This window comes from Podarcis liolepis, assembly GCF_965112155.1.
Source record: "Podarcis liolepis genome assembly, chromosome: 7".
NCBI lineage: Eukaryota > Metazoa > Chordata > Lepidosauria > Squamata > Lacertidae > Podarcis > Podarcis liolepis.
In genome coordinates, this window is record NC_139561.1 from 64,033,686 (window position 1) to 64,061,614 (window position 27,929).

Below are 27,929 nucleotides of genomic sequence, written 5' to 3' on the forward strand. Positions count from 1 at the left end.
ACACTTGGAGGATTCATTGCTATAGAGAACATGGCATAAGACCATCAGAGAGGCTGGACGCTACGTATCCAGGCATGACATAGGCTTGTATCTACTGTTGAGGAAGCGATTGCTTCCCATAGAAATCAGTGGAGAAATATTTTATTTTAGCATAGCTACGATTAGGCAACAGCATTAAACCCCAACAGCGAAGTTAACAACAATTCACGCCCTTTCACACTCAAGTCTTATTTTTATGTGGAAAAAGTTGTGTGTGGAGTGGAGTTTTAAACATCTGAAAATGCAACCTATGTTGATGCACGAAGGGAGCATCAATGTGTGCATCAGCACATAGAGCTTCTGAGTACAGTACTGTTGAGCTCTGGATGGTTTTTTGCGTTGAAAGGGGTAGATTTAAGTAGCTTACTCCGCGTTGCAACCGCGGCGGATTTTTTTTGCTATATTAAATTAAAAACAATAACAGCAACAATATTTTAACACTGGACTATACTGCAGGGTTGTTGTTTGTGCAGCTGTTGCATGCTACGCTCTCAGTCCTCCCCCGCACATGACTATGAACTAAACTGCAGGGTTGTGGTTAGCCATTTTCGCGACAAACACCACCCATCTGCAATATGGATATTACACCCCCACCACCCCACGCGCGCTCTTTTATTTATTGTGGGCTGGAGAGAAAACCCCCGCAGGAAAGAAAGAAAGAAACAAACCAAAAGGGACAGGGAAGTGCCTTGTTTTCAGAATTTGGCCATTCTGCAGTATTTTATTTCTATGTTCCTTCTGCGACGCGAAGGGAGAGGAGTTAACGCAGGCTACGTGGGGGCGGTGCCGCGGAGGAAATCCTGCCTCTCAATTGGTTCGTGCTAGGATGACAACTAGCGTATGGGCGGAGGCAAGTTGCGATTGGCTAAGGTCTGAGGAGCGGGGGGGCAAACTCTCAGCAAGAGCGGGAAGACTCGAATTCGGAGGCGCGAGGGAGGCTTTGGCGCTTTTCGCTCGTCGGCGTCGGGCGCCATGGCGGCGGCGACTGAGGTGAGTCCAGTTTAGATTTAGCTCACGCCTGGGAACTGCCTCCAGTCAGCGGCTGGCGGTGCGAGGGGAGAACGGAGGACATTTGCCTTGGCGGCTGTCGGCGGCCCCGCGGGAACCACCTAAGGGAGCAAGAACTACAACTCCCAGCATACATTGCGGCTAACCTCGGGTGTCCTGGGGCCCCCCAATGTCTTTGAAATACTGCATGGTCCTCGGAGGGGGAATGCACTGCTACCGTTTCAGACTTGTGTATGTGTGCTTTTAATTTGTTTTGTTTCGTTATTCATTCATTGCCTTCATATCTCACATTTTCATCCATTTCATGGTGCTACCCCCTCCTCGTTTAATTCCCCTCAACAACCTTGTGAGGTCGGTTAGGCTGAGAGGTAGTGACTGGCCCACGGTCACCCAGTGAGCTCTCTCCCATGCCTGCTTTGTATAACTTTGATCCTTACACTACTCTGAAACTTACATCCGTGGGAACTTCTACTATGCAGTCTGTTAAGCATGCTGAGTTTGATAAATGTACCATGCAGCAGTTTCTGGTTCCGAATTTTAAAAGAGAAGCATGTCACTGTTGTGTTAATCATGCCAGACTCACTCTCTGGGCAATCTTGCCATGCAGACATTAGATAATGGAACCCTGAAGAACTCTGCTCCTAAGCGTCCAATGTCGTTTTCTTTGCAGTTGGGAGGTGAATGGTGCTGGAGTTGGCTTCTATTTTAAAATTCCATTATCAAAACATTTACATGCGTTTGTCTCTTTTGTCATACTTATAAATGTTTGTGCCTTACAGATTCTGTTGGGTGTTGAGGATCTGAAATCTCAGGAAGCGTCTGACAGCGATTCAGACAGCGGACAGGGAAGCTGTGAAATGACCTCTCCAGCACAGATAAACAAAGGAGTTGCATCTGTTGATGATGAAGGTCAGTAATTTACTGTCTTTAAAAACAAAAGGGCATTACAGAGGTCATTCCATTATTTCAAAGAAATGTCCTATACAACAGTAAATATCTCTAACATATATATAAATGTGACACATATATAATTTACCCAACATCATGCACACAGTAAGTTAATCCATTTTTCATAGGAGCCCCTCCATGCATATCTGACACCTCCCTTCCTACCCCTCTCTCCCACAAAGTTTTGAAAACCATTTTGATATCGGGACTGCTTTCCTGAAACTGATTTTAAAAATAATAAATATTTCTTAGTATATTCCAAAGTGGAAAACAATAGAACTGAACAGCTGAAGCCGATTTAAGAAGGAAATAATTACATGCACACACCTGGTCCTTACACTCCTATGAGCTGTAGTAGTTTGTGGGTTGTTACCAGAGCAGGGGGGAAATAGAGCCTACAGGAGCTAAATTGCACAATAAAGTTCAATTAAATTACATTGAATTCAGCGTTGCTTATCTTTAACTGCAGTATGTAACTGAATCTGCAATATTTCAAGTGAGGAAAAGTGGGTAAGAAATAAGTTTAACTGCTTTTAAAATATGTGTGTGTTTAAAAAAGGGGTGCATGCCATAAATATGTGAAACTTATATTTTTGACAGATTCTGATGAAGAGATATATGTGAGTAAGAGAGTCAAATGTAAGAAGATCCTCCCAGACAGTGACAGTGAAAGAGAAGACCTGGCTCCTGAGAAATTGGAGGCTGCAACTGGGGATATGGAAAGCATGAAGGAAAATGATGATACATTTGCTGCTAAGGAGAAGAAATCCAACCTAATCTGCCAGGCTCTGCAAGACAGTGATGGTGATGAAGTGGACAACTTGTTCCATAATAAAAACCTTGGAATGTATCCAGAGCTTGGCTTGCCTGAACATAAGTTGGAGAACTCTGGGAAAAAGCACAAGAACCACAGAATTCATTGCATGAAGGAAATTATTGAAAAAGAAAAGGGTGCCCCAAGGAAAAGGAGGAAGGAGAAAGAGAAAAAGATGAAAGCTATTAGAGATCTCATAAAGAAAGGAGAGGCAGAAGAAGGGAAGGTATGATGGGAATGAGAAGAACATTTTAAGGGATTGGGCTTTGATGGAATCATTGTGTGCACCCAAGGTAAAGTCCAGTCTAATGCCAAGTGATGTATTTACATTTTGTGATTCATTCCTCATGTTGCATTGACTGGCATGTACACATGTGTCTCACCAGCTGCACTGTTAAACTTAAATGTCAGCTATAGCATTATGGTATGGTAATCCAACTTGCTGCTAAAACAGGAGAGAATAAGGCACAGTCTCGATAAGTAGCTCACCATGCAACTGTTCTTGTTTTCGTGTCACTTTAGAGGACAGATGGCCATTGCATAATTGAATGTTCCCCTCTATTCTAAAAAAATCTTATCTCATGCGCACCACCCCTTTTATATAGAAAATGTGATGGGTAGGAGTAATCTACTGTAGGCTTCTCTTGACGTGCTGATTTTCCATGTATAAACATTGATTGAATGCTTACCCACAACATATAATCCTTTGCTCAGTGTGAAGCAGTACAGGCCATGGACAGTTTTATTGCATGTTAAGTTGTTTGTCTAAACTGGGTCAGGGTTCGAATGCAAATAGGATGGGAAGCATGTGGTGCTATAGACGTTTTTGTACTTTCTACTTCTATCAGCCTCAGCCAGTGTGACTGGTTGTCAGGAATGATGAGAGTTGTATCTGGAGGGCCAGAGATGCCCCATTTCTACTGTGGTGCATGGTATAGCATGGGGCCTTGCACTACAGGCGTCTCCCCACTTTTACGTGCAATCGGCTCACGCGTGATCACGTATACATGTAGTACCGGGAAATAAATAAAATAGTAAAATAAAATGGAATCATACCAGGAAATGACAGAAGAGAGAGTCTTCATGGCTTATAAGGAAACCATCTCCAGATCCTAAAGATAATGTCAGTGAGGGCGGAGGAAGCCCTGAAGCGAGGCTCAGCAGGGCTTTGTTTAGGTTGCTCAGTCTCCCTGCAGTAGTAGCAGTAGCAGCCACTTTCCAAGGCGACCTCCAGCAGGCTCCAGAGCTTCAACTCTAGATATTTGGTTTGGATTGAAGAGAGAGCTGGAGAGCAGGAAAAAACAGGTTCTTCCCACGTACATGATTTTCTCCTATGTGTGTGGGGCCCCGAAATGTAACTTCCACATGAGTGGAGGGTGGTCGCCTGTGGTTGGCTTTACTGTGAACTTATAGTATGCAGTTGAAAAAATGGATTTCCTTTCTATTTATATAGGAAAGAGGGGGAGGTAGCAACTGCTAACTGTTTCCTGTATTCTACCTTTCTTGGGCCAGGAGGATAGTGAGAGGTTTTCTTTCAATGACAGTGGGTGTCTGCTGGCTGATAAAGACCTCTTTGAGAATGGTTTAGAGGAAGAGGATCCCCTTCTTCAAGATGAAGAGTCTCTAGAGTTGATAAAAGCTGCAGGGAAAGAGAAAGTGAAAAAACGGAAGGTGAGTAATGCTAAACCATCCAAGGAAACCATACAAAGTATTTGTTTTTGTTTACCTGAACTTATTGCAGTTTTACTGGATCAGTTTTACTGGATGATCCCAAATTCTAGTTGGGTGTTAACTAGAGGCAGAGCCTTTAAAGTGCTGCCACATTTGTGGAATTCAAGTGGAGAGGGTGATAGGAAGATTCCAAAAGTATTGCATTGGAGCACCTTCAAAGCACAGTGTCCCAGTGTGCTAGACAGAAATTGGTGGGGATCTGCAGCAAACACCACAGAAACCCCAGAAATAAATATTTGGATAAATATTTGGTATTTCTTTAAGCAATAGTCTGTACAAAAGTTTCTTTTGGCATGTTAAATTTAATTGCCTCTCCCACTAATACTGGTTCTTAGAGTGAACACAACAAACAAGATGGCTGAATATGAGGAACGTCTATTGAAGGAACCTAAAAATGACACCCACACCTATTCACTTTTAGTTTTGTTTCTATCTCACTTTTTTGTATGGTACAGCACCTCATCTTCCATCCTGAGTATGCCTAACTTTTAGTTGTGTCTAAGCCACATGTTTGCTCAAAGCTGTCTTTTCATTTTTGTTAAGGAGCGGAAGGCAGCCAAGCTGGGTAAGGAAGCCATCAAACAGCTGCACAGCGAGACTCAGCGGCTTGTCAGAGGTAAGATTTCAAAACGTTTTGCAAGATTCTGTATGCATGTAGAAGGTTCCAGGTTCTCTTAAACGATGGTATCACCCAGTTTAAAAAACACCTTAAAGGAACTGTCAACAGAATGTGGACCTATCTTTGCCACAGACCTTGGAGATTCATTTGCTAGGCAGTACTGTGCTTGCTGGGATGCGGGTGGCACTGTGGGTTAAACCACTGAGCCTAGGGCTTGCTGATCAGAAGGTCGGTGGTTCGAATCCCCGCGACGGGGTGAGCGCCCGTTGCTCGGTCCCTGCTCCTGCCAACCTAGCAGTTCAAAAGCACTTCAAAGTGCAAGTAGATAAATAGGTACTGCTCCGGCGGGAAGGTAAACGGCGTTTCTGTGTGCTGCTCTGGCTCGCCAGAAGCGGCTTAGTCATGCTGGCCACATGATCCGGAAGCTGTACACCGGTTCCCTCAGCCAATAAAGCGAGATGAGCGCTGCAACCTCAGAGTTGGTCACGACTGGACCTAATGGTCAGGGGTCCCTTTACCTTACTGTGCTTGCTAGAGCAATGGTCTGACTTGGTATAAAACAGCTTCATATGTTCCTTTTAAGATTTTTGTGTTTTTATTATTAAAAGTTAAACCAAGGCCATACTGTTCAAAACTTTCCTTCATTGTATCCACACAGACCAGTTTAATCCCTTTGTTTCTTTTCTGGTAGAAGCCAACATCCCTCTCCCATATCACCTACCAGAAGCCAAAAGTGTCCATGAATTCTTCAAGCGCAAACCTCGTCCTGCCTTCCAGGGAAGTGCTATGGCTTTGCTAAAGTAAGTCAAGCTTGCTGCTAACTTGTTTCTTTTCAGGCATCTGTAGGTGTTGCAGTAGTGCTGTTATAGAATAGGACTGGATGCAGAATTCATCTTTTTAAAATCATAATTTCATTAATCTAGTTTTTCAAGATAGCTTACAAAAGAATCATAAAACAAATATAAAACAGATCAAAAACATTAGAAACAAAAACAATTATCGTAGTAACAGTAAAAATTAAAAAACAGTAGATATAAAATGTTTTAGAGATTAAAAAGATTTCCCAGGATTTTAACAGAATTAATCTTCTTAGAAACTCTGGGTTTCATTAAAATAAAAAAGTTTCAAGACTTCATAGCTGTGAAAATATGCCTGCTCAGTTTTCAGAAGCCAGAAGGGTGATTAAGATTTTCCAGACGTCAAGTTCAGGGTTACAACATGCTGCCCAGTTCAAGCTTTTCCCATTGACTAGCAAAATCCAAATATATTGTGCAAAATAAACAAACTTGCGTAATTCCCCAGTTTACATAATTTATACAGGATTTTTTTTTTTTTGCAATTCTTGGGGCTAAATTCTAATTTTATTTTTAGCACTGAGTACGCAACTGTCATCTCTTACTAAAAGTGTGTCATTTATACTCTGAGATCTAACTGAGTGTTTTTATGTACAATACTATTATTTACTCAAAGTTAGAGAGAGCTAATTCATTTCATATGCTGCAATGAGTGAACGCCTCCAACCAACCCTTGTACAGTATCTATTTTGTAATCCTGTGGAAACATGTAGAGATTATTGCGTGGAAGAAAAAGGAGAGGCTTAAATTGATATACCCCCTTCATCTGAAGATCTCAGGCCAGTTCACAAGATAAAAAATACATTTGCCTTGCAATGGAGAGATGGGGAAATGGATCCTATGTACACTTGCCTATCCTGACTTCTCTTAATACCAGCAGGTTCAGCTGCTTGCCAAAAAGTGAGATGCTATGACAGCCTTCTAGTCTGAGATTGGGCAGTGATGAGTCTCTTCCTTAGCACACAAGCCCCCTCCTTCCTCTCTGCTTGTACTGGGCACTGATGAAAGAGGCTGCTTCCTTTTCAAAAATTGGGAGATGGTTTCTTTTCATTATGATTATATTGAATTGACTCAAAATGGGCTAAAACAAAATGAACATCAGTAGAACATGTTGCACAATTTAACTCTCCTGCCCAGCATGAGAACGCACTGTGCACATTACTGTGTCTAGCGGAAAACTGTAATCATTCTTCAGTAATTCTCTCCCCGCTCCCTTTATTCAAGGATAAATAGGCAAAATACTGCCCTTAGACTGATTTCTTCATTTTCTGTAATGAACAAGTTTAAGATTGGTAGTGATCTAACTTGTATCCCCCCCCCCCGACAGATCAACTAAATATCAGCCCAGTCTGGATGAAGAAAGTGCTGTTCCAAAGAACCCAGGTATCGATTGCAGTGAGAGTTGGAGAGGACAATTTAACCAGCCAGCAGGGAGAGTATTGGCAGCAGGGCTTGATCTGCAAGCTTCGGCCTCCTTGACCCCTGCTTCTGTCAGCACAGATGAAACTTCTACTGGTGAAGTGGGAAATTTGGCAAAACATTGTCTTGAGGAAAATGAACAGGGCAGTGATTCCAAAATCGAGTGCCTTAAGGAGGAGCTGAGTTCTGGAAAGCAAGAAAAGCCTGATCAAATCCCTGCAGAATGCATCAAATCAGAAGAGAATGAAGTGGAAGAAAACTTACTTGAGCAAGTGGAGGAGCAATCTTCAGAACTGGGTGGGAAGCCTAAAGACATTGTGCAGCCACAGGAAGCAGTGTTGTTAGCTCCTGCTGAAAAAACAAAGAAGTCCAAGCTAGATCGGCTTCGGGAGCTGGGAGTAGACCTGACAATCAAGCCTAGGCTGTGTTCCGGGGATGATTCGTTTATTAATCTTGATGAGCCGGAATCTAACAGAGGTGTGGTACCAGCATCTAGTATCTTGATATGTTGTGATTCTTATTTGCTTGCTACTGCTTATATGACAAAAGATTGAAAAGGGAATTGCTAGGGAAGTTTGCATTGTTGGGGAGGGGAAGGTAAAAAAATAGATGTTTCATTCTTCCATGGTATCTTCTCCTAAAACGTTTGCGTTCAATGGTCAGGTGCTATCTGCCACTTTGGATAGTGAAATCATTTGTTTCTGTGTAATGTGTCTAGAATTGTGACATGCTTTGCTTAAATCAGGTTGTTTTTAGGCCTCCGTAGGATATTCACTTAGCATGGTTTAGTTAAGTCTCTCGCTCATATTTAAGCAAGGGCACTTTTTCACAAGTCTGCCCGCCCACCCAGTATTAATAATTGTGACACATAGCAGTAAAAAACATAAATCGGCACTCTTCCATTAGGAACACAAGAACTTGCCATCTAGTTCAGTACAACATACACTGACAGGTAGCAGCCTTTCAGTGTTCATCTGAAACATTCTCAGCCCTACCTTGAGATGCTGGGGGTTGAACCTGTAACCTTCTGCATGCAAAGCAGATGCTCTACCACTGAGCTACGGCTCTTCTCCTTAAGGCTTCTTCAAATGCTTGCCATCACAGTTACCTAGATGTAGTTCCTAATTTCCAAAGGTGTCCTAAAAAGTGTCCCTTAATTCTTGACAGTTGAGGTGCTGTTTGAGGGATGGCACTATTTTATTGTCTCAAACCCAACAAGAGTTAAGAAGACTTTTGACATCTTTTATTCAATTGTTAGTGCAAGAAAAACTAAAAAAATACTACGAAAAGACAGAAGATTTGACTTTTGCCCATAGGTTTAACCCCAGAATTGTGCCATGTTCACGAGAGAACTATTTTCTCCCACTTTCAACAAAAATTTCAGAAACCCCAACAGATGCTGGCATGGTGTTAAATTCTTAACAGGAAGTCTCTTATTTTCCAACTTGATTATTTTAGGTAACTTTAGATCCAGCTGAAGTAAGATTATTTGGCTTTAAAAAAATGAAAACTACAAAGTCTTTCACAAATAAGTAATTATAGTATGTTTTCTTTTCTACCCCCCCCCCCCCCGAAAACAGAACTAGATGCTTTGAAGGAACGTTTTGTGAAGCATGCACTTTACACAACCAAGCCAAAAGCAGAACGAACGGTGGGCTTGAATATTATTCGGAAAGAGACCACTCATGAGGGCAAGGAGGAGCTGAAAGCAGATGTGGTGGCAGTGACGTTGGCTGCAGAGACTGTGGAGGGTGCAACCCATGCAAAGCCAGGTACGCTTTGAGAGAGCACAGGGGCAAGGTTTATTGGGTGGGGATGCTTCCATCAGTTCTCGGGTGCTTGTCACAAATAGAGCTGCAATGGTGGCTCAACCAATGTAGATTACTTTGTCAGTAACATTTTTGATACACTAAAAAGGTGCCCCTTGATTGGAAAGCAGGTTTTTAGTTTCCTACATTTAAAAAAAAATGCAGATTCTCAAAGCTGCTGATGGCAAGTAGCATCTTCAAAAAAGGGAACTGACTAAGATTATGCCGACTGCAACACAAGCATGCGTCATTTAGAAAAAGACACAAAATGGCATTCATCTGAATTTAAAATAATCTTTGTTGCTCATACAGGTTTAATTGATTGACTCACATTTCCTTAATTGTCCAAGTTTTAGTCAATTGAATGACAGCCCTAGTCCCACATGATGAGTAGCTCTGTCTTCTTGATGATACAGTATCCCCAGTTAACCCCTTGTCGCCTACAAAATCTATGCTTCAGGTAGGACCAGTCGTCCTTTTTAGCTTAAAGCAAATAAGATCTCAGAAGCCTGAAGCTTTCCTTCTCCTCTCCTAGCTGGAATTGCTGGTTCTCTTATTCAGCACATGAGTTCCTGAACACCCCCAGTTTCAAATAAACTTCCATTGCTTTTAAAATTAATTGTTGGTGGCATCATTAAAATGTTTGCCTGGGACAATGACATTTCTGTGTGTCTGTTAAGATGTGCATCTTAGCGTATTTATGCTTACCAGGTGAAAAGCTACAAATGCTTAAGGCTCAGCTGCAGGAGGTCATGAAGCTCCGCAGGATGGAGGAACGCCAGAAGCGGCAAGCATTGTATAAATTGGATAATGAGGATATGGTGGAAGAGGAGGAGGAAGAGGAGGAGATGACAGATGAATCTGAGGAGGAGGAGGAGGAGGAGGAAGGCAATCAAGAGGTCTTTCCTTTATTTTGCTTTACATTTTATTTTATTTTGGCCTACTTCAGCAAGTTCTAATGTATTGCTGACTTCTCATAAAACTGTCCAGGAACTATGAGACTCAGGAATTTGTGCCATGTTTAATATTGGCCTCTTGCCAAATTGATCTGAAATAAAAATTGTAATTAAGTAAATTTGGCTTCAGCTCCCCACACAGCTAGGCATTGAAATCCAGGCTTTTATCTTGTCCACCTTACTGCTGGCAATTTTGCAGCCAGAAATTTGTTATGATTTAATCATGAAGCAATTTCCCCCGAGGAAGTACAGAAATTCAAGCAGGTAGCCACAGAACCCTGCAGAGCCACTACTTACTTTGCCTTGTTCCATACCTCTCAAAAGCCCACACAGTGGGGCTCTGAATATGAGAAAGTAGGAAACGAGGCCAAGAATGACATGGCTGTGCAGAGTATCAACTAGCAGAGTATCTTAGAAGCTCTGTTGCAAGGAAATGAAGCACTGCAAAGCCAGACAGAGTTGTGATGAACCGGTACTTTAGTTTGCTTTAAATATACATATCTGCCCCCCTAGCAAGACCAATTCTGCTATTTTACTATAGGCAGAATAAATTAAGCAAAAGGCAACAACTGTTGCATCTAAGTTTTGGAGTTCTGCAAAAATTTAGTATTTATTTAGAAGACTTGAAAAGCAAGTTATGATCTGAATTATCAAAGTGGGGTACATTATTAATATAATTGGAATCTGTAAAATACAGCAATAAAAATGGGCCAAAACAAAAACTAAGGGAGCAGCCTCTGATCATAAAACATTGTGAATGTCAAGTAGCAGAAGATTCCTCTATTGCAGAGTTTATGCCACCCATGATGTCCAGCTGCAAAAGAGGGCATCTGTCTGGGCTCAACGTGTTCTTGGACTCTGTCCTGGCACCTGTTTTTAAATGCTAGGGATTAGACTTGGGAAAGGAAGAAGAAAGAATTTAAGGAAGTACATATTCTTCACTTCTGAGATAACTCTTGCAATATGTTAGGAGGAAGGGCTTCTGAACCGGAGAATAGTAGTTTGAGATAGACCTGCTCTAGAAATTAAGTGTTAGCTTTCTGGATCAGTATCTGGAGGCAGTTGGAGGATGGATGGCGGCTAACAGATTGAGGTTGAATCCTGACAAGACAGAAGTACTGTTTTGGGGGGACAGGAGGCGGGCAGGTGTGGAGGATTCCCTGGTCCTGAATGGGGTAACTGTGCCTCTGAAGGACCAGGTGCGCAGCCTGGGAGTCATTCTGGACTCACAGCTGTCCAGGGAGGTGCAGGTCAATTCTGTGTCTAGGGCAGCTATTTATCAGCTCCATCTGATACACAGGCTGAGACCCTACTTGCCCGCAAACTGTCTCGCCAGTGGTGCATGCTCTAGTTATCTCTCGCTTGGACTACTGCGATGCGCTCTATGTGGGGCTACCTTTGAAGGTGACCCGCAAACTGCAACTAATCCAGAATGCGGCAGCTAGACTGGTGACTGGGAGTGGCCGCCGAGACCATATAACACCGGTCTTGAAAGACCTACACTGGCTCCCAGTACGTTTCTGAGCACAATTCAAAGTGTTGGTGTTGACCTTTAAAGCCCTTAACGGCCTCGGGCCAGTATACCTGAAGGAGCGTCTCCACCTCCATCGTTCTGCCCGGACACTGAGGTCCAGTGCCAAGGGCCTTCTGGCGGTTCCCTCGCTACGAGAAGCCAAGTTACAGGGAACCAGGCAGAGGGCCTTCTCGGTAGTGGCACCCGCCCTGTGGAACGCCCTCTCACCAGATGTCAAAGAGAAAAATAACTACCAAACTTTTAGAAGACATCTGTTTATTATAAAGTTTATTAGGTTATTGTATTTTAGTGTTCTGTTGGAAACTGCCCAGAGTGGCTGGGGAAACTCAGCCAGATGGGCGGGGTATAAATAAATTATTACTATTATTATTATCATCCCAAAAGAAGGATGGGGCAGGCAGTAGGTAATGGGAACTGTGACCAGCAACCACTTCTTTATCCTTGCTGCTGGTGGCCCCCATTGTACCTCTTTTCTTAGTCTGAGCTTTTGGCAGATACTGGCTCCATCTTTATAAGGTGTTGTCTGTAACTATAAGGGCTAGAAACTGGTTTATTGCATATACAGAAAGAAGAGACTAAAGAAGTCTAGATAACATGAGGATTTTGCTGGATTAGATCAAGAGTCTATCTAGTTCAGCATCTTGTTTCCCATAGTGCCAAGCCAGATGCTTGTGGGCTTCGCAGAGGCAAGTCAGGAAGGCAGCGTTCTTCTGTTGTCTCCTAGCAACTGGCCTAATCCTTTTTTTAAAGCCCTGTTTTGTAACCGTAGGTTTCATAAGAGTTTTCACTGTTCGCTGTAAAAGTGTATGCACTTGAAGCCAACAACCATCTGTGTTTAAGCATACCCATAAGCAAAAGTTCACTCACTGTGGAATTTGGTATATGTGTGTGTGTATATTCCACTAGACGGTGGAGTATCTCCTTGGTGAGGCAGAGGAAGATAATGAGGATCTGGAAGAGCAAGGCCCTGCAGATAGCGACAAAGATACTGACAAAGAATCGGTTGATGAGGAACGAGCAGCCAACTTTGTGCACTGCACTGCTGTTCCAAAGCTTTCCTCAACAGAGTCAACCTTGCTGCTGTTCAAGGATAACTCTTCAAAAACAGGGTAAGCTTTAGTTTTATTACAGGGCTAGCCAACATGGTAAACTCCAAATGCTCTTGGAATCCAACACTGAGCCAGCATAGCCAATTACCCAGTGTGTCCAATAGCAACTGGAGGGCGCCACATTGACTATCCCTGATTTATGGAGTGGTCCTTACTACCTTTTAAAATATGATTATCCTTCATTTGGGCTGTTACTGTTTCTTGCAGGTGTTCTCTTCCAAGTGAAAAAGCTGAGGTGGAAGAAGTTGTGGGAAGATCACACAAGCCAGGTAATATACCTGCGTATCTGCAGCTGGCATGCTCTTATCCTGTCTGTTTTTTCATACTGTGTGTTTGAACGACAAACTAAGCTTTTCTTGTAACTAAAATATATGTCTTGATAACTTTTATATGTAAGTCTTTCTGCTTGTTCTCTTCATGATTCAATGGGGGGCAAGCATTTTTCCAAAACATAGATATACTTCAAAAATTAGCAATATATTTCTTTTAGTTACAAGATATGTTTAATACACAGATACATAGATTGGTTAAATTTTGGGAAGGTCCGTCGAACAACCACCTCTGGGATAGATGTGATCTGTTGCATGCCTTGCTGCAAACCTATCTTGGCTTACAATCTGCTAAAGTGTGGATCAGAACCCCACTGGATTTGCTGCAAGGAAAATGTGAAGTTGTAAGTCCTTGACTGCTTAAAGGCTCAAATCTTCACATGCTGGAAATGAAGCAGTGTGTGGAGAGCTGTGTATATAAGAGGTGAAACTAGGAGAGAGATGTACGGGATATAGTCGCTGGATGAGTTATACATAACTAGGTTGTAGGGTGTTGGGGTGAGCAGAAGATCTTAGTTTTTATGTGGGCTGTTTTATGTAGCTTGAGCTGTTCTCATTCCATGTTTGTACTTCTGAAAATGTTCAGCTGTTTCCCTACGTTATTGCAAATGTTTCATTTTGTTGGTGACTTCTGTTTCAATGAATTGGTGGTTTCCCCTTTCTGTGAGACACTGAAGATTTGCCATTACTGGAAACAGGATATTTCGTGGGATTGATTCACACTTGTGCTCTAGCAGAGCTTTATTTGGGGAAGACCCAGTGAATGAATTTCACTTGGCACTCAGTGATAAACCAATTCCCATAGTTGGGGTCTGAGCGGAACCTCAGCCCTCCCCCAAATTCCATGGAGAGGGATGTGGCTTAGTTCACTCCTAATAACCAGCTCAGGTTGTTTTAATTCCTCTAAAAATTAGTAGGGTTTTTTCACTTTTCTTTTCCTTCTCTTAGAAGATGAAGATTCATTTTTACTGCCGAACCTGGCAAAGGAAAACAGTCACAACAGCAGCTTTGAGTTGATTGGTTCTATGATTCCCTCCTATCAACCTTGTAATAAGCAACTGGCACGTGGAGGCAACTTTCTGTCTGCCGTTGGAGTCGTCCGCTCTCCTTCTCCCGGCTTTTTCAAAACAAGCTTCATCAGTTCTGCTTCTAAGGTCAGATTTTGATTTTTTTTGAATCTTTAACTAATAGTAGCTGGTCACTTGAAGAGCAAATATGTAACTTTAAGAACTGGTGCCTGAATTTGCTTTCCCCCGTCATCCCTCTCCACTCGATTTTCCTTTTTGTATCATGTTTCTTAAATGGTGAGCTTGCAGACAGGCGCTGTTGTTTTTAAATCTTCTGTAGTCATAGTACAGCAGATCCCAGGGCAAGATACAAAACAACCATATACTGTAGATTCCGGCGTATTAGGCGACTGAGCGTATTAGATGACCCCCCCAAATTGGCAGCTACAGTTTGGGGGTTCGTCTTATAAGCCCAGTTGCCCAATACGCTGGGCAGCAACGGGGAACGGGCTCAGCTCTGCGCTGGGAGAAAGCCGCCTGGCACGGAGCTGAGCCTGCCGCCCACTACTGCTGCTTCGGAGCCTCCGCAGCAGCAGCGGGGGGTGGGCTCTGCTCCGCGCCACCCATATCTGGTGTATAAGGTGACCCCCGACTTTGGAGAAGATTTTCCGAGGTTCAAAAGTCGCCTTATGCGCTGGAATCTACGGTACATAAAATCAGACATGAGAATCTGAGGACGAGCCTCCCAATGCTCTTGTTCCCCTGGCTAGTAGCAGAGACCAGAATGTATTTCCTTTAATTCTGCAGCCTTAGGGAAACCTTTCTTTCTTTGCTTCCTATGTCCAGAAATTCAAAGTTTTTGCAAATTGATTAATTTCTGTATGCAAACATTATAATTGATTCCAATTTTGTATTGCTTCAGTTTGTTAGCTGTAGAGTTCTGGGCTGTACTTTTAATTTTTCTAGTTTTAATTAATTTTTCTATTTTGAATTTTGGCTACAGTCTGCCTTTTAATTCATGAATATAACTGTGTTCTGCTTCTCCTCGAATTTAGAGTTCAGGGAAGGCATCTGAGCCTTCCCTACCCATAGAGGATTCCCAAGATCTCTACAATGCTACTCCTGAAGAGAAAAGCCCAGTTCCAACAGCTGGGAGGTTCCAGTTCCAGTTCTCCCTAGAAGACGACACTCAGAGTCAGTTGCTTGATGCGGATGGGTATGTAATTTGGAGAGTTGGCTCTCTTTTGCAAGTAACGCTTTCAAAATAGGCAGAGTAAGGTTGCATTCCTAAACATACTTACTAGGAAGTAAAGCTGCATCGAACACAGTGGGACTTGCTTCAAGGTAAGCATGCATAGGATTGTGAATGGTTAGAACAAATAAACAGAGGGATGAAATGCACCCACTCTTTAGAGAATGGTTTCTCAGTCTCAGAAATGGAAGCTGCTGGTTTGCTGTTGCCTGTGTACTCAGTATCTACTAGTAGTAGATAATAGGCTTGAATCCTGGAACCCATGAGAGGAAGTTAGTTTGATGGTAGAAAAGGATAAGCTTCCATTTTTCAGTCCAAGGCACAGTATCCTCAATGACTTAGCAATGAAGTCAAGTTGCTGGCTCTGTGACAAATCTTCAACCAGCAGGCCATATTTCAGAGTTATTTAGTTCACAGGCCTATTGGGAAGGTGTGTGCGTGTCTTGATCTTTTTGACTATTGGCAGCTCGTGGAATGAATCTAGCCTGAAAACAATTTTCATACAGGGCCGACAGCCCTACCAAATCTTAACCCAAGGTGTAAAAAACTTTGCTCACAGTCTGGAGTGAAGTGAAATAATTTTCAAGTTATTTTTACAGTGGTACCTCGGGTTACATACGCTTTAGGTTACATACACTTCAGGTTAGACTCTGCTAACCTAGAAATAGTATCTCGGGTTGAGAACTTTGCTTCAGGGTGAGAACAGAAATTGTGCTCCGGCGGCGCAGCAGCAGCGGGAGGCCGCATTAGCTAAAGTGGTGCTTCAGGTTAAGAACGGACCTCTGGAATGAATTAAGTACTTAACCCGAGGTACCACTGTATTTTGATTTATACCCTGCCCTTCAAGAGGTTCCCAAGGCAGCTTACACAAAGTTAAAGCTACTGTTAAACAAATTAAAACAAATATATTGAAGTGCCACAATATAAAGGCAGCCAACAGGATTATACCAAGAAGCATAACAAGAATGCACAAGCGTTTAAAAACCCTGGGAAAATAAAAACCACACCCGCACTTCCCCACCCCTGTTCCTCTGCTTTCTTTGTGTCAAAGTTTAGATTGAACATTCCTTGAGAAACTGTAAAATTCTTTCACATTGATGACACTGTATACACAAAGCAAGTAAATAAAAGTTGTCTAAGGTAGGTAAGTCCTAAAAGAAAATGCTGAAACAGTTACACAATGGTGTTTACCCTGTGTGAGTGCACCTACAGAAGAAGCATCCCAAAATGTCCATGTTGGAGACCTTTCCTGCCAAACCACCTGAGCTTCCTCTGATGACTGTGGACTTTTTCAAAGACGGTCGTTAATTTTGCTTTCAGGTTTTTGAATGTTGGCCATCACCGGAACAAATACCAGTCATCCAAGGACCGCCTACCGTTGGCTAGCATGGACGAGAACGCCATGGATGCAAACATGGATGAGCTGTTGGATCTGTGCTCTGGCCAGTTTGCCTCTCAGAACAAGTGTCCTCCCAACACTTACCATGGCAAGAAGCAGAACATGGAAGAGCTGCTCAACCTTTGCTCTGGAAAGTTTGCTTCTCAGAGTAAGTTGTGGATCTTGCTCCTCATAGCAAGAGCTCGGGTTGCACATACCACCTTCGATAGGCTTTTGCTAAATTCTACACCCAGAATATGATGATCAAACCAAAGGGAAAGAGGACAGTAGGTACTTAGCTTTGGCAAGTAAATTTAACGGTTTTGTCTGTGGATTTTTTTTTAATGGCAATTTTATTCCATTAAAAATAATTTTTACTCTGATTTTCAATGTACACACTGCTGAAGGCTGCTTGCAGCATAGTAGACACATGTAGGATAACAATAAACAAGATAAGGAGGTAAGAACAGCGTATATAACAATGTGATTAAGGAAACCTGTATAAAATGCAACAGCTTAGTAGTCTGACTGCTTGCCCGAAAAGCTCTTGTTGTGACTGAAGGCCCCTGTCAAGGGAGCTAGAAGTCCCATCCCAGGAAAGAAGTTCCTCAACCTGGTAGAAGTTTCAGTAAAGTGGGAGTGGAGGGACAAATGTGAAAATTGCAGTTTTAAGCAACAGTAGAGTTTGAGTAAAGGAAAGATGGAAAGACACTGAGGATTTTTTTTCTTATTTGAAACCAAATAGTTTTAATAAGGAGAAATAGCAAAGATGGGCGCAACACAGAAGCTAGCACAACAGAGCCTTTCCAAATTCTCTTCTCGCTGTACCCAAACCTTAGTTTTAAACTTAGTGTCTCCCCTGCTTGGTCTATTATCATCATTATTTATTGACATTAGATTTATTACCTGCCCTTCACCAGCAGGTCCCAAAATTTAAAAATAGAAGTAGTTAAACAGATTACAATCACATCTTGGGTATCAATGGCTGAGTCCAACCTCTGCCATTGCTGACAATTGTCACTTTCTCAGTCTTAGTATCTCTCCATCCCTGTTTTACTTAAACCCCTGCTGTTGCTTAAAACTGCAATTTTCCTCTAAGTGATACCCACCTTTCACTTTACTCAGACTTTTGCTATTGTTTGAAACAGCCACATTTTTCCCTTTCATTGTTCCTCTCTTCTTAACTCCATGTCATAGTTGCTGCTGCTGTGCAACCAGCCTTCTCTTCTGCTCCCCTTCCCTGACTCTATGCAAACCCTCCAATGGGAGCTGTGTGATGACTTTCTTACATTATAATATATAGAAAAATAAAAGCTCCCAATATTAGGTAGAGGAATTGCTGTTTCTTTAGCAGCAGCAGCTTTTTAATAAGTTTAAGGGCTGGGGATACAAGAACACTTTATCTGGGACCAGCTGGGTTCTGCCTGTTGGACCCTGTTCCAGTGACATCTCAATTCTGGTTTCTTTCTCAGATTCTCCCATTCGATCCTCCTCAGCAAACCCTAAACTGGAAAAAGAGAACAGCACTGATGATCCAATGGCTGAGGCAGTAGCTCTTTGTTCTGGCTCTTTTTCAACTGAGAGGTAAGCTTTGGAGATGTGCAACTCAGTTCTCCAAAGGTTTTCCTCTCCTTCAGTAGAGGGAGCATGAAAACATCCATTGTATTGAGATAATCGGTAGGACTGGGAGGAGAAAACTTCTCAGTTAAGCAGAATTTTTCACTGGCCTAGTCGCCAAGAAGTAGTGCTACCTCTCCTTATTGTTTACCTTTCTACACCAAACTAAACTCCAGAAAATTAGCCGCAGCTAGTCCATGTGACATCTTGGAGACCGTGAGGATAGATAAGTCCTAATGCTTTTTGTTTTGTTCACCATGTTCTGTCATGGCTAACTAGGTGTGACAGGTTGTACAGCAGGGGCGAGGTGCCTGTGGCCCTCCAAATGTATATTGGACTCCTGTGTTCCCACTTGCACATTCCCACTTTGCTAGATTCCAGTTGCTAAGCAAGTCTTTTTCTTCCCTTTTAAAAATCCTTTCTTGTAGAGAAGTGGAAGAAGATGAGGAAGAAGAATTTGGAGACTTCTGTCTCTTAACAGATGACCATGCCTTTGATAGTGAAGAAGTGAGTATTGCAAACTATTGTGGTTATTCCAGAATTAAACACCAGGCATGCATTCCACACAAAACCTTAACTATTTCCACTCCCACCCCAAAGCCAATGTTCTACTCAACTAGTCCACCAGAAGCTAATGGGCAGGGCTGGGTATGCCCCAGAGTAAATGGATTTGAAGAGAAACTCCATTCTGCAGCCTGAATGTGCGTACTAAGCAAATTTGCATATTTTTCCTTACTTCGTGTAACTGATTCTGCCTTTAGTGGTCATGGGGAGTACCTTTGCAGGGCACTGAAGCCTCAAGCCTAAACCCTCAGTATCTTGTTCAGTCACCCCTCAGGCTCCTGAGATTTCAACAGACATTGCCCTGTGCTCTTCCATTCCCATTTCTATTGCTTTTTAAATGAAGCTGGAGGCTGTACCCAGTAGCTCATTCTGTGGGTTTTCTATGCTCCTAAACAATCATCATGTAGACACCACCTTCTAACTGTGTTGTTTAAATAAAAGAGCAAGCTGAAATATAGGAGGTAGTAAAGGAGGTGATAAGATACTAAAGGAAATTCTGAATTCATTTCCTGAATTGATAGGATGAAAAGAACAAAGAGGAGGAGGACGACGAGCAGGAGGAGGAAAAGGAAGGAGAGACAGAGGAGGAAGAAGAAGAAGAAGAAGAGAGTGAAGATGAAGTAGATGATGATGATGAAGAGGAAGTGTTGAGACGAAGGGAAGGAATGAAGAAGAAATTGTAAGTAAATTCTTCTAGCCTTTATAGTTTTGCAATAAACAGGATCAATGCAGTATATGAAGCTAACTAAAACAAAATAAAAAGGGACAGGCTTGAAAGATGCTGGCAGAAAAATCTTTCCAGGGGCTTTCTTGGCAAATTTGCTGAACTTTATGCACTTGGAGGGGGATAATCACCTCCTCAGTTGATCTGCAGGCAGGGAAGCTCTGTGTGTGTGTGTGTGTGTGTGTGTGTGTGTGTGTGTGATCCCACCAATGGCTGGCATGGAATCTTCAAGTGTCAGCCAACAGTGAAGAAGAAGAAGAAGAAGAAGAAGAAGAAGAAGAAGAAGAAGAAGAAGAAGAAGAAGAGGAGATTACTTAGATCTCACCTATCTGACTGGGTTGCCCTCAGGCCACAAAACCTTAGCCACCCCTGACATGGCTCGATGCAAATTGGACACAGACTGAGATATGTGGGATGCTTAAGGCAAATCTGCTTTTGCACTGAATGGTTGGTGAAGGCAGCGTGGAGCAAGGAGGCAACAATGGGAATCAGCCGCTGCTTGAACAACTGCAGGGTTTGACAGCCCAGTTCCATTTAAGGAAAGGGTGGGCTGACTATGAAGCAGGCAAGGGGAAGGGTACTCAGAGGGCTAACCTGTTTATTTTTCTGGATGCTGCTGAAATGAGCTCAGTGACACACTCTTGTGAAGACACCACAAAAAGGCCACAGCAGGAAGGAACTTGATTCAGTTTACCCTTGGCATCTGTTCTTATTTCAATATATTAATAAACTAAATTCTGTATTAAATAAATGGCAACAAATGTTTCTGAAATTTATTGGGAAGAATAAAAACCATGGCTGAAGGCAAAGGTTTTATATGATGAAAGGAAAAGAGAAGAGCCTCAGGTTCCTTGTCTTGCTTCATTTTGATTGGGGCTTAATTGTTTCTATTTTGTTGCATCTTTTAGAAGCATGGATTTGGCCTATATTAATAAAATAATAATAGTAATACTGCTACTACTAATAGGAATAATGCATAACTAGTTTTTAAAAATGTAGGCTTACAACTTCTGTAGCCTTAAAGACTGGCATGATGTTGAAAATTTCTATTGCATGTTAGGGTATCTCCTAACATGGGATTTGCAATATTTCACAGTATCTTTAAGTGTTGTACTCACACAATGTGCTGTACTTTGGTGAGTTAAGCACATCCTGTGTATGTATGGAAGTCTCACTTCAACTCCTGCTTTGCAAGGTATAAATGTTTTTTCCTTGAAGGGCTGAGAACAGAGTCTTGGAGGGCTGGATTTGAGACTCTGCCAGCTAATGTTGGCAGTTCTGGGTAAGATGAAGTTTGTCATGATGTGCAGCAGCTCCTTAAATCTTTTTAGACTCAACTTGGATTCCTGGCTTTCTTTCCCTCCTCTCAAAACATTTCAGCAAATTGCAGGACTTCATGGAAGAGGAGGCTGAGCTGTCGGGAAGTGAGATGGGGAGTGAGGATGAATATGACGGTGAGGAACTTGATGTTTATGAAGATGAAGTCCTTGATGAGGTCCTCCCTACAGATGCAGAACTCCAGGATCAAGTCAACAAAATACACATGTCAGTAGCCGCAGATACATCAGCTTAAATTACAGTTTGTGGTTGTGCTTTTCTGAAAGCACAGCCTTGTTTTTGAATGAAGACTAATTTCAGTTTCCCCACCCTTACACATGGATACTTTTTAGGAAGGTGATGCTGGATGATGACAAACGACAGCTGCGCTTGTATCAAGAGAGATACCTTGCTGATGGAGATTTGCACAGCGATGGCCCTGGGCGAATGAGGAAGTTCAGGTGGAAGAACATAGGTATAATGCTGTCTTATTCTAGAGCAAGCCTGCACAACTGGTGACCCATGAAGATGAATGAGCCATGCCTGATACAAGTTGATAAGCCCCTGTTTGTGGTCGCAGGCAGGGGGGGGGGGAACAAGAAGGCTTATTGAGACCCTACATGGCTTGTTGTCTGTGTTCAGCTTAGTTGGTCACAAATTGTCCTAGAGAAGGAGTGAAACAGACCTTTACTCCCTACCATCTTTCAGTCTCTAAAATATGTAATAGCTGCTGATCTGTTTTACATTTTTGTGTGGTTTTTATTGTATTAAAATTGTAAGCTGCTTTGATACTGTTTATGCAAATATGCTGTCTGTTCTGCAGGCTACATTAGCAAACCCAAACTCCAGCAGGAGGGTCTCTCGCTTTCCCCTTCTATCCCTACCACAACTGTCCAAATCCCAGTCCAAATCCTCATCTCTTTCTCCCTCACCAGGCCCACAATGCTTTTTCTGCATTTAACACTTTTAAGTAGAGCATTTCAGGCAGCAGTGGCCAGAACCAATTCCCTTTTGTGTCTCCGCTTTCAGACAATGCTTTTCAGGAGGATATGTTCCACAATGATGCAGAGAACGATGATGAAAACGAAGACCATCTGGATGAGACAGAGGCGAAGTGGAGGAAGGAGCGCTTTGAGCGGGAGCAGTGGCTTCGGGAGCAGGTAGCTTACCTTCGTGGATAGGCTTCTTCCTGGACCATTTCATTTAGCCTGCTTTTATGACAGACTGAGATGAGAGCTGAAATGTCCCTCCCGATCTGTTCTTGGTTACAAGCCATAGATATTTAGTATTCTATTATACTAATATTTAGTAATATTAACATTTAACTCTGTATTGTTTTTAATACTTGATTGGCAGCTGCCCAGAGTGGCTGGGGAAACTCAGCCAGATGGGCTGGGTATAAATAATAAATTATTATTATTATATTATTATTATTTCTTAGTGGTGCAAACATTCTAATGTAAGAAAATAATAATACTGAAGATAGCATCTTCCACTGGGCCAGTGGTAGTCTTCTTTATAAAATAGCAGGCAATATGGATGAAGATGTCTGGGGGAGTTTATAAAATTGATGGTGAAAAGGTTTTAAAACACAACCGTCAATGTCCGTTAATGGATAGTGAAGTAAGAACTGTGCCAGTATCTTGCAAGTAAAGCAAAATTTCAGTAATAAATTCTTTTATGGATTATTTCACATATGTATGTTTTTTTTTAAAACATACATAACTTGTTTTAAGTATACCTCTAAAAGGCACAAAAATTGGCATCCCTTGTCAGAGAGATAAGATTGGCTGCAATTCCCTGAAGAGGGTACACTCAATGACAGATGCAAGTTTGCTGCCACCATGGTTTTCCCAGTAGTGATGTATGGAAGTGAGAGCTGGACCATAAACAAGGCTGATCGCCGAAGAATTGATGCTTTTGAACTGTGGTGTTGGAGGAGACTCTTGAGAGTCCCATGGACTGCAAGAAGATCAAACGTATCCATTCTTAAGGAAATCAGCCCTGAGTGCTCACTGGAAGGACAGATCGTGAAGCTGAGGCTCCAATACTTTGGCCACCTCATGAGAAGAGAAGACTCCCTGGAAAAGACCCTGATGTTGGGAAAGATTGAGGGCACAAGGAGAAGGGGACGACAGAGGACAAGATGGTTAGACAGCATTCTCGAAGCTACAAACATGAGTCTGACCAAACTGCGGGAGGTAGTGGAGGATAGGAGTGCCTGGCGTGCTCTGGTCCATGGGGTCACGAAGAGTCGGACATGACTAAATGACTAAACAACAAACAACGGTTGGAACTGGCCTCTTAAGTTCAAAGAGTGGTATACAGCTAAATAATTCTGCCAGCACAAGCAGAACTTCCCCTCCCTCCTCTCTCCCCATATGCCCCCTAACTCTACTTGGGAAGGTTGAGGGAAACCCACAACAGATTTAGGAGGTGCAAGCAGGGAGGGGAAGTTCCATTGTGCTGTTCCAGAAATGTTTGCACTAGTGGAACTGTTTTGTTGGGCTCCTCCCAAAGTGTTGTTTTTTTTTAAAGCGAAAGCACATGACTAGTAAAAGTGTCATTCATTAAAGAAACTGCACCTTTTTTCAGTTACTTTTTGTTCCATGCTTATAGTGATGTGGTCTAATGAAAATTCTGCTTATTTACAGTCGGAGAAAGGGGAAGAGGAGGATATCGATGAAAACAGCCAGTTCATGAAACTGGCCAAAAAAGTCACTGTGAAGTCCCTACAAAAGAAAGGTACACCTGTTTCTTACTGAAGAGCTATGAATGCTAGCAGAACCTTAGTAGAATGCTAGCAGAATGGGGATGGGTGGGCACCAAAATTCAGCACCAAAATTCCACACCAAGGCTGCAGGTTGATTGAAAAAATACTTTTGCACCCTAGTGAGACTTTGATATCATTTTAAATATTTGTAAGCTATAAAACAGCTCACAAAAATAAAACTTCTGAAATGCCAGATCAGTCTTAAAAACAATGAAAGAGAGGCAGCAGCTAATACGATGCAAAACCCCCCAAAAACTGCAGTCACGGCAGATCAGCGTTAGCCATCAAAAGTCTTGCTTCAAAGAGTAGGTTTAACCTGGGCCTTGGATTTATGGTAATGCCAGGTGCCTCCTTTCCTTAATTTTCTGGAAATGGCTTTCCATAAGTCAGAACACCATGACTGAGAAGGCCAACTTCACATTGGTGTTTGCCCCCACAGGGTTGATTTTCAGGTTCTTTGAATGGACCCAGCTGTGGCCATACTTTCAAGTGGCTTGTTCCTAAAACCTTGCTGCCTTTGTACAGAGCAAGTGGCATTGGGAGGGGAATTGGCAGATATGTATTATTGTACGCTACAGTTCTTAGTCTTTCTCTTGCAAAGTTTCAAAACTTTATCTGTCTTTTGCTTTCCTAGCAACTCCCTCAATAGCTGTACAGGAAACTAAATCACTACCCAGAAATCCATTTGAAACTTTCCGGTCTGCCAGTGATCCACAGGTCAGTACTTTAGTAGTTTTGAGAACAGATTATTTCTTTTGAGAATAGATTATTTCTTCCCTTCATCATTTCTCATATTGCGTCTAGACAGCTTTCTTTAAAATTGGGCTTCATTTCTGAGATAGGAGTACCAAATTGCACAATGAGTCACATCGTTTCTCTTTGAACAGTGTAGGTCTGCTTGTATTATTTTATTTTAGTAAACTAAGCAATGGAGATCAAGTGGATTGCTAGTCCTGAATTATTTTTCCTGTGAGAAAGAACAACTTGACTAGCAGTTCTTCTGAAGGTTTAAATTGTGTTCAGTGTACTACTCAGGTCATGTTACTTGAATGTTTCGCCTCTGGATCCACCCCTCCTCCTTTTTGCAGCTGAAGAATGGATCACTGCTGAACAGGCCCAAAGCAGTCCTGCAGAAACTGGCAGCCATCTCAGACCTCAACCCAAACGCCCCCAGGAACTCAAGAAATTTCGTCTTCCAGACACTCTCCCCAGTCAAGAGCGAGGAGACGAAGGAGAAGTCCAAGCCCCAGGTAGAAATCTCTTGATTTAAATTGAACGGAATCATTTACTTAGTCTGCTTTTATTTTTATTTTTTTGTTCCTTGAACTGGGTATGCCTTAGTAAGAATGGTCTGAGGGAAAATTTGCACTCTTGGCTGGCAAGGAATTTGAGACATGACATGATATGGATCCAAAGCACAGCTTTCTCATTCATATTGTAGGCAGAACAGCATTACGTGGCATTCATTCATTATGCCCCACCTTCCAGAATACGATCCTTCCAAAGTAGCTTACAAAAAACATTAAACATTAGGCAAAACAACAGCATCCTTCCTACAGGGCAGCTGGTGTTAAACTGGTGCTGGGAGTGGGGCAGGAGAAAGTCCAACTTCAGCAGGCATTGGAGTGGTCTTGGCCTGCCTCCCAGTCTCCTAGAATCCTGTTTACAGGGCATCCAATGGAACGTCCTGGGGATGGATTCTTGGGCTATAGATGAGCACATACCTTCGTAAGTATTACTTTGCACAATCAGTAATCCAGTACTTGCATTAAAGGATCTTGTATATTAGGGCTAGAGTTGCTGCCAGTCAGGTTTGATGAACCTGGGCTAGAGTAGCCAAAAAGCTGCCCTTCTTTATGTATCTTTGTGCTCTTTAGCATGCCAATGACAACCCTGTTTGAGATTCACAACCTCTGCTTTAGGGCAGGGTAGTTAATCCATCCTTAGAGGCTCCCTAGGAGTTCAGAACCCCTCCTTCCCACAACAATATTTCATTCCTTCCTAAGTTTGTCAGCCTCCTTGAAGAGTGCTTTAGTAGGGACTCATTAGCACTGCTTGAAGGTAAGCAAGAGTAGTTTATGTTCAGGAGTGCCAATGATAGGAGGAAGCTGGAGAAGGAACAGAAACGGACAGCATTATCCATATGAAGAAAGATTTAAGACGTCGGGTGTTTGCAACCAAGAGTGAAAAATGTGTCTGTGTTTTGGGGTATGTGTGACAGAAGTTTAATGATAACTGCCTGATGTGGGGGGCAAAGGGGCAGGAACCTTAATTGTAATCTTCCCATTACATCTGGCAGATCATTGCTCTGCTAGATTACCTTTTGGTCTGATCCAGCAAGGCAATTCTTACATTTTGCTATCTTGAGTGGTTTCCTGGCTGTCAGCAGCTACCTTGCCCTTCTTAAATGTGACAAAGAGACTGTGTGTGTGTGTGTGTGTGTGTGTGTGTGTGTGTGTGTTGTCTGCTTGGGCCCTGACCCAGCCAAGTTGCCCAGGACAGGAATGGTAGATGGCCCTGTTAGCAGGAAAGGCCAGCTGCCATCCTATGGTCCATAATCAAAATACTGCTGAGTTATTATATAATTCAGACTTGAAAACAGCCACTCGCTCAGTTGCCTGTGGCAAATAAGAATGTCCAGGGGACAAAAGCAGGGACCCTCCTTCTCACAGAGTGCAGTGTTCTTTTTGCAGGGTCAACGTATATCTGAGCCAATTAAGTTAATTAAAAAATTCTCGTGCTCAAGAGATTTTGTGGTCTCATGGTTCCTGTCACCTTCTAGGTCAAGAAGAGAGCTCCTGTCGCCATTGCAACACCTTCTCCCAAACGGCTACGGCTCGATGGCACTTCAGCTCAAGAAACCCGGAGTATATTTCAGTACTTGGAGCGATAAAAGACGTGGGTGGAGAGCACCGATGGTGCTTGGTCTTGGTCCAGCGGCTGCACAGACTTCTCAAGGCAAGGAACTGATGCAACTCTCTCTAGAGTGGAACCCTTTTGATAATGAGATGCCTGGAATGTCACTTGGCCTGCATCCCTGGGTGCACAAATATGAGAGCAGGTGAAAGGGTATGTTCTACCTGTTGGATGCAGCTGCAGCTTGAGTACCAGTCAAACCTGCACTTCTCTACGTTGGTCTTATCTTCAACTTGCACAATCTGCATTGCACTCCCAAGAAGAGTTCTGGTCCAGGCATTTGAGGCCTGTGTTTTCATGCATTAAAAAATGATTATGGAGGCTGAATATCTTCCCCACCTGTGTTTCGCTCCCTAACATTATATATATCTTAAAGTTCTAGGGCATTTTTAAATCAAGGTTTTAACTTTTTTAAAGGCAATTTTGGTTCCCTTTTCTGTTCCCCACACCTCATTCTCATGTTCAATTGCTGCCCCTCCTTTTTAAAGAGAACATGTGAAATTGTGTTGAGGAAGAAAACTGAGGCGTGGAAAGTCGTCTTCTGTCTCTTGTGCATCCTTCTCAGTTCTCCATACCTTTATTTGGACACTTTAAAGCTTTCAACATGAAAAATAGAAGGGGGAGGTGAGGTTTTTTTTTAACAGTTACATTCAATTTTTGAGGATGGATTTGAAATTTGAAAGGTGAATGGAAATAAACAACATATTTATGGCTATATTTAGAAAGTGCTGCAATGAAGACTTCTTACAACAGCATCTTGCCTGCATCTAAACATCCTCAAATTTTGTACCTCCATGATCTCAGAAGAGTCATTCTGAATTGTAAATCTATTCTGCGGGGGCGGAGAGAAAGTGTAGTGTTAAAAATGGATGTGTACAGATGATGAAAGATGTGAGGCTGTGCAAGCAGATTTTCAAAATAAACCAGTGTTTTTTAAATCTACTGTAGAACCTGGAATGTGTTAGGGCCTAATCTATAGATTCCATAGGAAACTATTTAGCTTGTTTCTCAGGGAATCAAAATACTTTCGCCTTTTGTTAAAATTATGCATTTATATTGATAACTTAATTTTATTACATATATCTCCCACCTTTCCTCCAGGGGTGGGTGTACATGGCCTGCTTAGCTTTAGCAAGATGGTTACATGTTACAGCTTCAGGCACAATTTTAGAGCATGCATGTAATTCTCCATGCTCAATGGAGTTCATCTCTA

The 27,929-nt window shown here is 42.4% G+C and overlaps 1 protein-coding gene and 1 long non-coding RNA gene across 3 annotated transcripts; one reads left to right on the forward strand and one right to left on the reverse strand.

The window, feature by feature from the left end:
- The first annotated feature begins 713 nt into the window (after positions 1–713).
- On the forward strand, positions 714–27,658 carry CLSPN (claspin). 2 transcript variants are annotated; one of them, XM_083511756.1, is made up of 24 exons: positions 714–1,029; positions 1,827–1,956; positions 2,596–3,035; positions 4,322–4,480; positions 5,084–5,156; positions 5,851–5,959; positions 7,341–7,909; positions 9,013–9,204; positions 9,952–10,139; positions 12,637–12,839; positions 13,047–13,108; positions 14,117–14,322; positions 15,231–15,391; positions 16,748–16,974; positions 18,278–18,389; positions 18,851–18,929; positions 19,508–19,665; positions 21,091–21,255; positions 21,381–21,502; positions 22,057–22,187; positions 23,682–23,772; positions 24,435–24,517; positions 24,889–25,050; positions 26,583–27,658. In XM_083511756.1, exons 1-24 carry the CDS (start codon positions 1,012–1,014, stop codon positions 26,691–26,693), a joined length of 3,951 nt encoding a protein of 1,316 aa, XP_083367882.1. In that variant the 5' UTR covers positions 714–1,011; the 3' UTR covers positions 26,694–27,658. The 2 variants fall into 2 exon arrangements, with proteins under 2 accessions (XP_083367882.1, XP_083367883.1); XM_083511757.1 differs by lacking the exon at positions 714–1,029 and adding an exon at positions 1,212–1,278.
- On the reverse strand, positions 4,312–7,786 carry LOC310710780. The gene is made up of 4 exons (XR_014528237.1): positions 7,697–7,786; positions 5,881–6,019; positions 4,536–4,739; positions 4,312–4,448 (listed from the first exon to the last, which is right to left on the reverse strand). It is a non-coding gene; the product is annotated as an uncharacterized lncRNA (long non-coding RNA).
- Positions 27,659–27,929: the final 271 nt, after the last annotated feature.